Genomic DNA, 15966 nt, shown 5'->3' with positions numbered 1-15966 from the left:
ACTAGTTTAAATTCATTGTAATTTTATTCTTCCATTGGAATTCAGTGACCTCCTTTATAACAATAGAATCATACAGTGCAGAAGAGGCCCTTCGACCCATCGAGTCTGCACCGATACATTAGAGACGCCTGAACTCCCACTTAATCCCATCTGCCAGCACGTGCCCCATTGCCCTGAATGTTATGATGTGCCAAGTGTTCATCCAGGTACTTTTTAAGGGATGTGAGGCAACCCGCCTCTACCACCCTCCCAGGCAGCGCATTCCAGACCGACACCACCCTCTGGGTAAAAGCGTTTTTCCTCACAGCCCCCCGAACCTCCTGCCCCTCACCTCGAACCTATGTCCCCTCGTGACTGACCCTTCAACTAAGGGGAACAGCTGCTCCTTAGCTGAATGGTCAGTCATGAGGGAACTGACAATGGATGGCAAACAGGGAGATGTTGCCTCGAAGAAACCAGATGGATAAAAGTTCATGACCATGATCATCTTTACAGATACTAGCTAATTGGATCTTGCCCTGCTCAGTTGTGGAGTAGCAGGTTTCATTGAAGAGTGAAGTGAGACGGTTGACAGTGTTCTTTGCTAAGGTTCGGGTAGAATTGCTCCGTTAACACTGTGGGAAATTCTGGCTCCCTGCTGGACTGATATCAGCATGATTGAAAAGGAGAAGACTACTAGAGACCAAACATATTCACAAAATAAATTTGTTACATCACTGAAGTTCACTCATAAGTTCTTCTCCTTTGTGGTAGAGTGCCTGTGGTGCAGTACAGTAGGATGCATTTGCCAAAGGATATTTAACATGGTTTATTCTTATGTTTTCTTACATTTCTTATTTTTCAGAAATGTTTTGTTGAAATCAGTCACAATTTTTCATAAGGTGTTATGAAGCAAAATTCAACAGTTATTGTATAGTCAGTACAGATTCAGAAGGGCAAAATCCTGCACTGAATGTTTAGCTCCCCAATGGGGCTGGGCACAGAAGGTGTGTGGATGTGGGACTTTGCACGAGTGACTGGACAGGATGAGGTTATGATGTGGAGATGCCTGCGTTGGACTGGGGTAAACACAGTAAGAAGTTTAACAACACCAGGTTAAAGTCCAACAGGTTTATTTGGTAGCAAATGCCACTAGCTTTCGGAGCGCTGCCCCTTCATTGTTCCTTCATGTGTTTACCCCAGTCCAACGCCGGCATCTCCACATCATGACTACCATCGACACCGCAAACTGCCGGGTCCAAGTGGAGAGGATCTCCAAGAAGATCGCGCATATTGACACAGACATCAAGTATTATTCTGTAAACTGAGTTTGTGTCTCTGTATGCCCTGTTTGTGAGCATTTCTCCACTCCACCTGACGAAGGGGGAGCGCTCTGAAAGCTAGTGGCATTTGCTACCAAATAAACCTGTTGGACTTTAACCTGGTGTTGTTAAACTTCTTACAGGATGACGTTCAACAGGGCAACTTGCCCACTCATGGGAGACAGCTGACAAGGCTTGAGAGCCTATTGAGGCCAAATAAAGGTGGACGACTGGGAGTTTCCAGTCAGCCTTCAAGTTCCACAGAAGATTGGAGGGCAGGCAGATTCCAGGCAGTCTAGAGGTTCTCCTTGTTAATTTTTGAATAAAAGTTTAAAAGAATTTGGAAAGAGGGCACCTCCATTTTAAAGCCTTTATTTACCCTCTACTGTAGCCTGCTGTTCCTTTCAAGCCAGAAGACCTCTGGACTTGGCAAGCCTGCCAAACATCCTCAATTAGATGCAAGCCCACCGTCAGGTCAATTGAGGGAGTTCATGAAAATCGAGGCAGCTGATCGTATCCCCTGGGGGTTCATTTTCTGCCCCGCTGGAAAAATCCTGACCCTGCCCCACCCCCACCCCCACATCATCTCCAATTTACTGGTACATTGGAAAACCAGAGAAGTTGATCTGTTCAGAAATGCTCTTACTGAGAAGACAATAGTTTCTGTCAGCTTGCTAATCACTGAACAAGTCTGCATTTCAAGCATTCCCTGCTGCTTATTCCTGTAAATCCCCTGCCAGATTAGTTCAGTGAATTACACTTGTCAGTTTTATTCATTTAGAAAACCGAAAAAGCACCGTATAGAAAAAAAAACAACATAACTTGGTGGAAAGAGAAGCGTTTTGGAAATAAATTTGGTTGTGCATGTGCACGCAATTCTTAACACAGACAGAATAGATAGAATTCTTAAAGACAAACACTTGTAGAATCTACCTGCAGGAGAATGTCACAAGACTAATGATAGCATTCACTAAAAAAAAACAGAAAATTGGTTTTCTTCAACCGAGTCCACACTTAATGTGGAATTTAAAACCCCAATTAGCTAACTTTAATTTATCTTTATTCTTTATCTGATTGTGGCTGTAAAATAATTGCACAGTTTCATTGAATTTTCCATCTGAGTAAGCTTTCTTTCATTGCTTCCTGTTTGATGAAATTGCCTTATATGTGTATTGGACCCAGTCTCAAACCACTGTTCCCCACATGATATTCAGGTGCCACTGTTTCAATGTACCTTCATGTGCTTTGCGTGGCGGCAGGACCTGAAATAGTTTTCATATTTTCGGGTCGGTACATACACAATAGCAAGTGAGCCAGTTAGCTGAATGGTGTGGATCAGACCAATGGTCCGCCTCCTCATCCTATCCTTAGTTTGAAAAGTAAGTAGTCTCACAACACCAGGTTAAAGTCCAACAGGTTTATTTGGTAGCACGAGCTTTCAGAGCGTTGCCCCTTCATCAGGTGAGTCAAGAGTTCAGTTCACAAACAGGGCATATATAGACACAAACTCAATTACAAGATAATGGTTGGAATGGATCTTGGGTTCATGTCACACTATCTGTAACCCCCACAATTTGCCTGGGCTTACAAAATCTCACTAACTGTCCTGGCTGGAGACAATTCACACCTCTTTAACCAGTGCTTAACCCTCTCTCCACTCACATTGTCTGCACCTGTAAGGACTTGATTACCTGTTAGGACTCGCATTCCAACAATTATCTTGTAATCGAGTCTGTGTCTATATATGCCCTGTTTGTGAACCAAACTCTTTACTCACCTGATGAAGGGGCAATGCTCCGAAAGCTCGTTCTACCAAACAAACCTGTTGGACTTTAACTGGTGTAGTGAGACTACTTGCTGTGCCTACCCCAGTCCAACGCCGGCAACTCCACATCATGATTAGTTTGAAAAAAACATTTCGCTGTCATTCGGTGACTAATCTCCCAGAACCTGCCTTCGGACAGAGAATTCGAGAGGATGATATGAGAGCAATACAATATTGTGGCCCAGGTTTTCTTCTGATATCCTGCCCCAAATGTGGTGCTATAATAGCAGAGATTGCCTCAACCATTTTCCTTTCCCACCTCAATTTTTCCTCCCTGCATCCCAGTCCAAAGGTCAAATCTTTCCCATTCACTGTAAATATGAGAGAATGGGAAGATGAGACCTGACAATTCCCTGCCATCTATCGCTAATTCCACCAATCCTGAGCACAGCCAGAGCATAGCAACATAGGAACAGGAGTAAAAATCCACATCTGTTACAAAATTTTCAATTTACCCAACAGCTTTTTGAGGGAGAATGTCCCAGATTTCCAGAAGTGCTCACTCACATCACCCCCAAACAGCCACGTTCTAATTTTAATGTTTTATAGGTCTTTGTTCTAGATTCCCCAACCAGAGGAAACAGCTTCTCTCAACCTGCCTTATCAAGTGCCTTAATCATCTTAAACAACTCAATGAGATGATAGTCATAGATCACAACTTAATCTTTGAGATTCAAGGGACTCTAGTTCATGTGACTTGTCCTCATAATCCTTTTAGCCCTGTATTAACTTGTGCTGTATCTCCTTCAAGACGTATATTGCCTTCCTGGAGGCGTGGTACCCAGAACTAAATGCAGTACTCCAGATCAAGTCTAGCTAAGGGCGGAATTATCCCTCCCTGCTCAGAGCTCCATGTTGGAACCAGAAAGCCGGAGTGACTCCTGCCATAGAACCAAGTAGGCTGTTATGTGTAACCATGTGCTCTCGGCCTCATTAGTTATGTTTTTGAGACTTGTGTCAATCCCATGGCAGAGTGGAAGGAAGTTGGCTGGCTCACCATATTTAAAAGGTACCTGGACAGCCAATAGTTAATGGTGCCAGGACCTGGGAAGAAGGAGCAAGAGAAGGCAACAAGCTGTGGCCCCTTGCTTCAGTGATGCATCCCTGGAGCATCTCCTTAAGGCCGTGCAGGAAAGGCTCTTCCTCAAGGATGGCTGCAGGATGCCCAACCCAAACTGACCATGCTAGCCTGGGTGAAGATTGTCAGTGTGGTCTGCGTCTTTCCTTTCTTTGCCCAACATAGGGAAACCAAATTTTTGCATCCTGCTATATCTTCTGCCCCGGCCTACCATGAGTCCTGTGGTGGTGGGAGGAGTTGATACAACCCTAAAACTCTTTACAATTGTAACATAGCTTCCTTGTAAATACCTCTGAAGATAAAGACCGACACTCTACTAGTTTTTTAAGTTATTACTTGTACCTGTCCATTAGCTTTTACTGAACTATATTTGAAGCCCTAAATCCCTTGGTTTATGTACAGTATCTACTTCTCAATATTTAGCAAGTGCTTTGATTTATTGTTCTTGGGTCCTAAGTGGGTGATTTCACATCTGTCACAATTTTGCCCTCTCACTTCATCAAGATAGTGGTAATCAGTATCACAGGTACAGTAACACTGTGCTTACGTTCCTGGAGTAGTAATCCGGAGGTAGTAATCCTGATCAGGAGGCACAAGTTCAAATCCTATCATGGTAGCTGGGGAACTTCAGTTCAGTGAAGTAAATCTGGATGAACAACCTTATATCAGGGATGTTCATCTTTGCTTTGACAAAGGGTCATCTGGACTCGAAACGCAGCTCTTTTCTCTCCTTACAGATGCTGCCAGGCCTGCTGAGATTTTCCAGCATTTTCTCTTTATGTTCATCATGAAATTACTGACCGTTCTAAAAAGCTATCTGGTTCACTGATGTCCTTTAGTGAAGGAAATCTGCTGTCCTTGCCCTGTCTGGCTCCGTACCTACAGCAATATGGGTGACTCTTAACTACCATCTAAGTTGTCGAGCAAGCACTCAGTTGCATTCATGAAAGGCCGTTGACCACCTCAAGGGGAACCAGGGATGAACAATAAATGGTGGCCTTGCTGGAACCACTCCCAACTCTTGAATGAATAAAAAAAGGTTCTCTGGGGCAGCAGCAAAAAGCCTTTGTGAAGGATTGAGTCCAGCTGTAGACCCCTTTCCCTGTCATCAGGGTACTACCTCTCAGTGAATAAGGCATTTGGGTCACGACAAGGCATAAACATGGCATTGCAAATTGGTTGTTGGGGGCACTTTTGGAGCCTTTACATGGTCATCTCTCCTTTGACTTAACAAAGAACAAAGAACAGTACAGCACAGGAAACAGGCCCTTCGGCCCTCCAAGCCTGTGCCGCTCCTTGGTCCAACTAGACCAATCGTTTGTATCCCTCCATTCCCAGGCTGCTCATGTGACTATCCAGGTAAGTCTTAAACGATGTCAGCATGCCTGCCTCCACCACCCTACTTGGCAGCGCATTCCAGGCCCCCACCACCCTCTGTGTAAAAAACATCCCTCTAATATCTGAGTTATACTTCGCCCCTCTCACCTTGAGCCCGTGACCCCTCGTGAACGTCACTTCTGATCTGGGAAAAAGCTTCCCACCGTTCACCCTATCTATCCCCTTCATAATCTTGTACACCTCTATTAGATCTCCCCTCATTCTCCGTCTTTCCAGGGAGAACAACCCTGGATGAAACATTCCTGGTATGTTTCTGACCAGCGGAGGCAGCCTCCCTCTTCTTGGTAAGGAACTTGCTAGCAGTTTCCCTTATATAACTAATGACCTCAGATCCAATAAAATGAGTTGGAATTGAGGCAAGATCAGAAACCCTGCCTCAACCATTCTGAGGCGAATTGAGGTTTTTCTACAACGTTGAGAATTTTTTGTACTCCAATTGTAGCAATTTTTAAATTATAAAGCGTGCACTATAAAGAGAGCACTGTATTCTCTGGAAGTAAAGCAATACCAAACATCTACTGCTGTTGGTTGCTAAGACTCTAAGTGTCCAACTGAAACACTCTATTGCCTTGACTACAAGAGCACCCTAATTGTGTAAGAAAATAATTGGAGTCCGTGAGAAATGAAAAACAAGGTTATATTTTTAAAATGCTCGATATTACGATGCAATGTTACTTAACCTGAGCAATGGATGACTAAAACTTTAAAATTACATTTAACAGTGGCATCTGTCTCTTGGTAAAATATAATTACCGTGATAATTCATTTTCTGCAAAGTTGGTTTGAGTAATAATTCAAAAAAACGGTCTCGGTTGTTTCTCTGGGATTTCCGCTAATCTTTCATTGAAGTTATAGGCAAGCGCTGGGAAACCATGAGAGAATTTTTGCATATTTCTGCATGTTAGATTACAACTAAAGCTATTTTCCAATTAATTAAAAATTTATTTCTGCTTTGAAAGTGATTTTGTAAGCTCCTTAAGGTGAAGTTGCCAGTGCCAAGTCCTTATAAAATGCAGGGAACCTGTCTTTCGTGCTTGCACTTCCCAGTAAACAGATTTAAGAAAAGTCTGACCTTCAGTCTAAGATTATAGGGCAAAATTCAACTTTTCAAGGTTAACACAAAGCGGTTTTTGGAGGCCAATCATTTCAGCCCCAGGGCAACACTGCAGGAGTTCATCGGGGTAGTAGTGTCCTAGACCCAAACATTTTCAATTGCTTTATCAACGGCCTTCCCTCCATGATAGGGTGATAAGTGGATATTGTTCACTGATGACTGTTCATAACCATCTCTAAATCCTCAGATATTGAGGCGATCCTTGTCCACAGACCTGGACAACATTCAGGCTTGGGCAGATTAGTGACAAGTAACATTCATGACACAGAAGTGCCTGGCAATGAGAGAGAATCTAACCATTCCCCCTCCACATTCCATGGGAATATGATTGCTGATTTCCCTACCACCAAGATCCTAGGGGTTACCCCTGACCAGAAACTGAACTGGATCTGCAATATAAATAATGTGATTGAAAGAGCAGGTGAGCGGCTAGAAATTACGTAGCAAGTAACTGGCCTCCTTTCTCAAAGTCTGTCCACCATAAGGCACAAGCCAGGTGTGTGATAGAATAATCATCACTTGCATGGATGAGTGCAGCTTCAACAACACTTAAGAATCTTAAGTGGTCCAAGAAGCAACTCACCACCAGTTTTTAAAGGTAATTAGGGCAATGAACAACAAATGCTGGCATTGTCAGCAACACTGACATCCCATGAAAGAATAAAACATGTTACAGGGAAAACAGTGGAGTTCTTCCTTAAACATGCAGATTGGCTTCCAATGACATAATTGCAGCCCAAATGTTATTTCAATCTGTAGTCTGAATGGGATTGCCCTCGTTGCTTCCCTGCCAGGCCGACTTGGTGGCTTGGGGGGCCAGGGCCTGAGAGCCCAGCAAAGTACTTCACTTAAAATGTTGTTTTACTTCCTGGTGAGCCAAGGACCCACAAGGAAATGGGTATCCCTTGCCTGGGTTCACACCCACCTCCCCTGACCACATTGTACGCCTGAACTTCCTCCTAATCACTTGCTTGATTACTGGGCGCTATTATTTTAGGTTCCTCTCTGTCAGTTAAAATTAACTCTCCTGCTTGCCAGCAAGCTAGTCCTTTCTGTCAAATTTGGCACAGATCCATGAAAAGCTCGCAGTTACAATCTCTTGTGTCTCAGGCCGCTATGGGTGGAATGGTTTACCACCTACCTTAACCCCACCCTGCACAACTGCTACCCACATTCACAACTGGGGCTGATGGTGCGATTTTTAAAGGAAATTGGGTGTGACCAATCAACTAGATTTAAAATTAATTCGTCTCAATGGGAATGTGCAGAAGTGCAGCATCCATCCAGCGTCCAAGATGGTTATATGAGCAGCCAGGTTTAATTATCCTACTTATTTTTCCAAAATGCCATGAGGAAACACTTGGCCTTTACCAAACACTTCTCCATACATTACAGTTGAGATCAAAGAATCAGCAAAATGGAACTCCATGAAGCTGTTGGGTGTTCACTGCATTCAATTGCCTTCAAGAATAAGAATTTCCATCAGAACACAAATTGAAGTTAGCTTAAACCAGCATAGCCTACTGTATGTAATATATATCAAAGCACCATGTTAGCTCCTAAATCTATCAAATTAAAGTGACTATTTGTTATTTATCTGACTATATGATTGTTACTCAACTTCTTTTGTCTACATTATGTTATGGCATGGCTGGTGGCATGGCTGAGCTGCCCAAATCCCAAAGGGAAACTTGAAACATCTCTAAAATGGTTTTTGCTATTTGTGTTTTCTGAGGAGAGGTTTCAAAATCGGGAAATAACGTCTCCAACTACTTGTGACGATGTTATAGTAAAGTAAATATTTATTTTTAAAAATGAAAAGTAGTAAGACAAATTAAACTTAAACACAAGAATGGCTCCTGTTGAAACAGTAATTGGAGTCAGCTGCAGTACTTTAACAGTTCCAAAAGCTCTTTAATCCAAATTATCCTCAGAGCTAACCTTCTCCTTTTTTGTTCATTAACTCATTAGATTATAAAATCTATAAAATTCCAGTAATTTTTTACCACAGAGTGCTTTTTTTTCTCTTGGGGTGTCCTCTGACAGCAACTGGTTCTCCAGGTATGGCTTTAGTACTTCCTTAAATATATTCCTTCTCTTTGATCTCACTATTGTTCCAATCACTCTCTTCAGAAATATTTTCTTGTGAGAATCAATTGGATTTTCTTAGGCTTTAAAAAAGTAAACTTAGCCTATCTTTACCTCATTTATTTACAGCGTTTTACAATCTGTATATATCCACGTTTGAACGAAAACAACTCCATTCAAAATAACTCCTGTGATTGCTTTATATAAAATTTTGATTGGAGTTCCTCTTAGTTCATTAATATATCAAAACACTTCTGTTGGGTTTAGATTCTTGCAGTCACACTGCCTCTTACTCTATTACCATATTTACAACCCCAAAAGCCTGTCTCCCGGTACATATGACAGTGATATTACCCAAAATAAATTAGAATTCCTTGTTTTCTTCACAATTACTGAATTATTTGGGAGCAATTTTGACCTTGTGTAATAATGTGATAAGTGCTAGTTAGTTAACAGTCCATTTCATGTCTCCCGACTCTTAGTTCCAGAATGACTGTTTGACCATGGAGAATGTGATAATCAAGTTTAATCCTATTGTAAATTGACAACCACCCAAACACTCACGGCACCAAATAAAAATGGAAGTGTTAAGACCCTTGGCATAAATACCTTAAAACTTCAGCATGCTCCAAAAATACTAATTTAAAAAAAACACTGCAGAAATAATTAGGGAGGTGGCATTGTCCCTGGACTGCACTGGCCCAGAGTAATGCTCCAGAGACCTGGGTTCGAATCACACAATGGCTGATGATGAAATTTGAATTCAGCAAAAGATCTGGAATTAAACCATGAATTGATTGTCGTAAAACCCATCACAAATGGCCTTGAGGGAAGGAAGTCTGCTATCCTTACATTACTCCAGACACACATCAATGTGGTTTACTCTTAAATGCCTCCATTCAGTTCGAGGGCAAATAAGGAAAGGCAATAAATGCTGGCCCAGCCAGCAACACTCACATCCCATAAATAAAAGTAAAAGTAAAAATTACTGCAACCTAAAAAAAACTATTTCCCAAATAAATAATGAATGCTTTCAACCTTTGTAGGTTTTGGGAAGTTACTGGTTAATAAATTCAGCTAGGCAGCATCTGTTTTTCACATGCTATCTCACCTACTAATATGACAGGCAGGAAGCAATGCAGAAACAAATGCATTAATTAACAAAGGAGGCAATGGCCTAGTGGTATTATCGCTAGACTATCGCTGATCCAAACACTCAGCTAATGTTCTGGGGACCCGGGTTCGAATCCTGCCATGGCATATGGTGGAATTTGAATTCAATAAAAAGAAATCTGGAATTAAGAATCTACTGATGACCATGAAACCATTGCCAATTGATGGAAAAATCCATCTGGTTCACTAATGTCCTTTAGGGAAGGAAATCTGCCGTGCTCACCTGGTCTGGCCTACATGTGACTCCAGAGCCACAGCAATGTGGTTGACTCTCAACTGCCCTTGGGCAACTAGGGATGGGCAATAAGTGCTGCCCAGCCAGCGATGCCCACGTCCCACGAATGAACAAAAAAAAGAGAAAGGTGCCCGAAACAGGTGTTAGGCCTCTTCCATGTGCAAATAAGGTGTCAAACTCCCATTTGAGACCCTCACTTCAAGATTGGTTTCTGTCTGGCAGTTGGCACTAGATTATTAGACTGCCACCTACCAAAAAGGTGAGTTTTTCACATTTACCCAAATGTGGAGGAGCAGGAGTGCTCCTATTGACCCCCCATTGAAAGAAGGCCTGCAGGTACTCTAAACTGCCAACCCCGTACAACCCCACCCACCACCAAAACAGCTAGTCTTTTTTAATAACCTCTCAAGTGATAAAACTCCTCACTGGAATATCCTCTCACACGGAACTATATATCTGAAACAGATGGAAGGCCCCAATCAATAGCAGGATCCACAATTGAATTTTCTAAATTGATATTCAAATTCTTAACCATTTACCTGGTTACCTCTTTTCACATCTGTCCTAATTCGCTCTTTGCAGATATAATTTCATTTACAGAGTCAACTGTGCCTTACCTAACCGATAAAGTGAAGTCACCAGGGTTGCTTTTGCTGGGACGAGCTAGGAAATTTCCATGAACACCTCTTGTCAACAAAAGTTGTTCCGCTTCAATCCCTGTGATATTGGGGTGGAACCACCTGCATAACAAATAAAACAAAACTATTCAATTTCAAATCTAAATACAATCTATGCTCCAAAGATTGGAATTATTTAATAATTTTGATTAAGTCACTTAGAATTAAGCAGAAAATACAGTTAAGATTGGATAGGGCGGAACACTGTAATACAGTAATCCTTTTAAATCGGAACTCCATGTTAAATGGTGAAACAGTTATCTCTTTCACTGCACATGCTTGTATTTATGTTTACAGAACTTCTTTTTGAGGCTCGTTTTAAAGCATAGAGTGTGTGAGAGACGAGTCAAATTTTCTCATTTCGGAACTAGCATTTTGTTACCATTATTCAGATGTATACCTTACTTTATTTTTGTTGAGTTACACTGCTTCAGTTGTGATTTGCTCTTGCTGCCAAGAGAATGGAGTGGGTGAGTATAATGATACGACAGAGGCGAGGAAAGAATGATGGGCAATACGACAGAGGTAAACGCAATGTAACAGGTACAGCGAAAATTAGGATTAATATGAGTTACTGGTTAAGTGTAGAGTACAAGGAGTTACATTGTGATGAGCATTCTAGAAATTCCTTTCCAAGTGATAAGTAAAAATTAATTTGCATAACAGTTTATACAGATATGTTCAAAAATAATAAACAGGAAAAGGTCTGCTGTTCCATCAAGCCTTTACCACATAGTTCTGTTGCCTTATGCGTCACAATACATACATTCCCCACTCATAGACGCAGGTTAATGAGGGGGAAAAATGGAAAATTCTTAAATGTGTTAGGCAATTGAAACTTGTCCATGGAATCACATTCAGCCTGATTTGTATCGCAGGATAACCGACTTGGTGTACGGGGTGACCCCTGCCCTGCTAAAAACAAGTCTAATTCTTATTCGAAGGGATTTCATTTGAACCAGCATTCAACCACACAAGTCACTAATCTGTTCCACACTTCACTATACTCTGGGAGTAGTTATATGATGAAGGAACAGCCTGTTCCGAAAGCTAGTGGCTTTTGCTACCAAATAAACCTGTTGGACTTCTTACAGTAGTTATAAACAGCAGTTAATGTGTCCATTATGTCAACGGTAACTCATTATTGAAAAGGGCAGGCTGTTGAAGGTTCAATTGAATTTGCAATATTTTTAAGATGTCATCTATTGCTGGAACTATTCTAACATGAAATCAAAAGCAAAATACTGCAGATGCTGGAAATCTGAAATAAAATCAGAAAAGGTTAGAGATGCTAGCAGATCAGACAGCATCTGTTCAGAGAGAAAAACAGAGTTAATGGGCAGGATTTTACGGCCCTTCCCGTCAGTGGGATCTTCTGGTCCTGCTGAAGGTGATCCGCTGTGGCGGGTTCCCTGGCAGTGGGGCGGATAAGACATATAAAGCGTCATAGATCTCTGTGGGACCAGGAGATCCTGCTGGTGACCAATGGTAAGCTGCTTCCGCCGCTGGAAAGCACACCGGGGATGGGGCCAGAAAATCCTGACCAATGTTTCAGGTCAAATTTAAATTCTATGAGTCACAGAAAACTAGCATTCAGGTACAGCAGAAAATAAAGAAAGTGAATGGAATGTTGGCATTTATAGAACATTACAGCGCAGTACAGGCCCTTCGGCCCTCGATGTTGCGCCGACCAGTGGAACCAATCTAAAGCCCCTCTAATCTACACTATTCCAATATCATCCATATGTTTATCCAATAACCATTTGAATGCTCTTAATGTTGACGAGTCCACTACTGCTGCAGGCAGGGCATTCCACGCCCTTACTATAGGTAAAGGAAAATAATATAAAGGTATGGAAGTATTGTTGCAACCATACAAGGCATTGGTGAGGCAGCACCTGGAGTATTGTACACAGTTTTGTTCCCCGTATTTGAGGAAAGATGTAGTGGCATTGGAGGCAGTTTAGAGGAGGTTCACTAGATTGATTCCAGAGATGAGGGGTTTGTCGTATGGAAGGAGATTGAACAGTTTAGGCCTATACTCTCTGGAATTTAGAAGTATGAGGGGAGATCAAATTGAGGTATACAATATGATAAAAGATCTGGATAAAGTTGACGTGGAGTGGATGCTTCTGCTGGTGGGGCATTCTAGGACGAGGTGTCATAGAGTTGAGGAGAAGCTACTGTGGAATTCGCTACCTCGAAGTGCGGTGGATGTTGGGACAGTGAGTAGATTTAAGGAGGAGTTAGACAGATTTTTAATTGGCAATGGGTTGAAAGGTTATGGGGAGAAGGCAAGGAAAAATGGCGGGGTGGACTCGATGAGCCAAATGGCCTAATTCTGATCCTATATCTTATGAACTCATGAAATTTTAACTTTAATTTGACAAACACTGACCTGCTCAGTGTTTCCAACATCTTTTGTTTCTCCCATTTTAATATTTATGGTTTACAACAATTTGAAGCTTACAGCAAAGATGACATTTGAAATAGGTCTCTGTTACCAGGCATATTGTTCATCATTCCGGTCAACCAAAATGGTGTTGGATTGGATAAACAATCTACATTTTCATGGCCTACAGTTCATGTTTTAAAAGTGACATATAGGTTATAATAACAGTTTTTATGACAGAAGGCTGGTCACTGGTTTAGTTCAAAGGCTATTTAGTATGAAATCTGTTGACAAGATTATTTTTCAGTCAATACATGTATATCATATAGTCATTCAGATTCTCAAAGACTGGTTTGCAAACATAATTTCATTTTACGTAAATACAAAAATTGTTTGTCGGCAATCCTCCTCCAGGTACCAGGCCCCTGTGAGAGTGCTGGCGACCTTGGACTCCCATTGGATTGGTCCATGATTATACTTGGCAAAGTACTGGCAATGGTGTGTTGTTGCCTTTTTCCAGACCAGGAAACTCTCCTGGCTGCTATCAGGCGTGCTGGAAGGACTTGCAGGCTGACAATCAACCCGTTTGGCCACGTTATGAAGGAATCTTTCGTAGCCATCAAGTCCTGAAATGGGACCTGAACTCAGAGGCAGGGACACTACCCAGTGCATCACAAGACCTCTACTTGGAATTGTTAGCGATACACAGCCTCAATCATACACTCTGTGATGAGCATTATGATACATTCACCATTTCTGTTTAAAGGTAATCTACATTTGAAAGAGAATACTTCATTCCACAAGCCCTGAAATAAAAATTGAGAGGTCTTATGAATTTTGTTGGCTAAAGTTTGAATGCTTGTTCCATAGTGTTTTGACTATATAGAAGCAAAAGCCAAATATTTAATATGTCAAATACACAAGGCAGCTACAGCTCATATCAGTATGAAGTGACAGCTAAAACAATCATCATGTCTTCGTACCCGCCCTGACATAGTTCTTTGTGGTTAACCATATTTTCCATCTAAAACTCATCAATGTTCCATTTCACCAGAAACAAAATTCACCAATAACCTGCAAACACTTTCAACAGGCAGCCAAAATGTTTCCATAATACAAATCTAGGCCACTAAAGGAAACAGATATTTCCACTTTGCAATTGCTATACCAGTAAGGTACAATGTAATGTTAGAACATTAACAAAGTCATATCAGAAACTTCTAAAACCCATTTTAAAGACAAACCAAGAACCATCTTCTCAGTTTCTTGGACTTTGCTTACTCTTCAATTATACTGGAATCCAATTATACTTTCCACATTAGGTTGAGAGAATCAGAGAAATTGCTTATGACCTGACCTAAATCTAACCAAAATTGCCATATTTATAAAGTATTAATGGAGATCGAAACATGCAAATAAAACATCCTCCGGGGCTTAGTGGGCAAATAAACTGCACATTATAGAACTGTGCTGTACAGATTCGCATCCAGGAAAGAAATGTGCCAAATAGCTGCACATGGTTGTAAGTGGATTTCCTTGTACTGTAGTTTTCAATTTTCTTTCGAATCTTCCACATATCCCAGTGACAAATCACCCTTCACATTTGATGAAACAACATAGAAAGTCATATCTCTTGCTCACAGTTCCGCTCCCCTCGCCATCATCCTTTGATAGAATAGTATTCTTTCAACAAGCAAAACTCACAATGTTCAGGTCAACCATCTCTTCATTATGATATGGAGATGACGACAAATGGGTCTTTTAATTGAAGTTTTAATTAACTTTAAAATTTACAAATTTATTATGCAATTAAATAATAATTGTTAGTGAAAAGATAGAAGAACGAAATTATAAGATAATCATTCTCATGTCATTTACCATTATCAGATCCCTGATTCAACTTCGATCTGCCAACCTTTTGAACCTAAAAGTAAAAACATACTTCGATGATATTTCAACTGGCGTGGAATTATGTAGGGGCGTTAAAAATGTCAGCAGTAATAAAATATACAAATTACAGCCACGCAAAAAGATTTCCATATTCTGTCAGACTCTGGTGAAGAAAACTATCAAAGTAGATGCGTTAAGAGTCTTTTGCTTTAAAATAACCAACAACAGTTCTAGCTAGACTCAGAGCCTCACTTTCCCCACCGTCTCCAGTACCTCAGCAACTAATCGTTTGACTTTTTAACCAATGGCACCCCAAATCAATTTTTACAGATGCACCATAGAAAGCATCCTTTGCAGATGTATCACAGCTTAGTATGGCTCCTGCTCTGGCCAAGACTGCAAGAAACTACAAAGGGTTGTGAACTTAGCCCAATCCATCACACAAACCAACCTCCCAGCCATTGATTCTGTCTACACTTCCCGCTGCCTCGGGAAAAGCAGCCAGCCTAATCCAGAACCATGTGCACCCTGGATATACTCTCTTCCATCGGGAAAATACAGAAGTCTGAGATCACGTACCAACCAACTCAAGAACGGATTCTTCCCTGCTGCCATCAGACGTTTGAATGGACCCACCTTATATTAAGTTTATCTTTCTCTACACCCTAGCTATGACTGTAACACTACATTCTGCACCCTCTCCTTTCCTTCTCCCCTATGTACTCTATGAACGGTATGCTTTGTCTGCATAGCGTGCAGGAAACAATACTTTTGATTGTACACCAATACATGCGA

At 41.3% G+C, this 15966-nt stretch overlaps 1 protein-coding gene across 2 annotated transcripts in view; it reads right to left on the bottom strand.

Annotated features, from left to right (window-relative positions):
* ptpn11b (protein tyrosine phosphatase non-receptor type 11b) overlaps positions 1-15966 on the bottom strand; it is a 149889-nt gene that overhangs the window by 88168 nt on the left and 45755 nt on the right. For both annotated transcript variants that reach the window (XM_078238742.1, XM_078238743.1), the window contains exon 2: positions 10830-10952. In XM_078238742.1, coding sequence (XP_078094868.1) covers positions 10830-10952 — 123 coding nt within the window. The remainder of the gene's footprint in view (positions 1-10829; positions 10953-15966) is intronic.

The sequence above is a fragment of the Mustelus asterias genome, chromosome 22 (assembly GCF_964213995.1).
Source record: "Mustelus asterias chromosome 22, sMusAst1.hap1.1, whole genome shotgun sequence".
NCBI lineage: Eukaryota > Metazoa > Chordata > Chondrichthyes > Carcharhiniformes > Triakidae > Mustelus > Mustelus asterias.
Note: the sequence above shows the minus strand (reverse complement) of the source record. Positions and strands in the feature narration are given on the sequence as shown.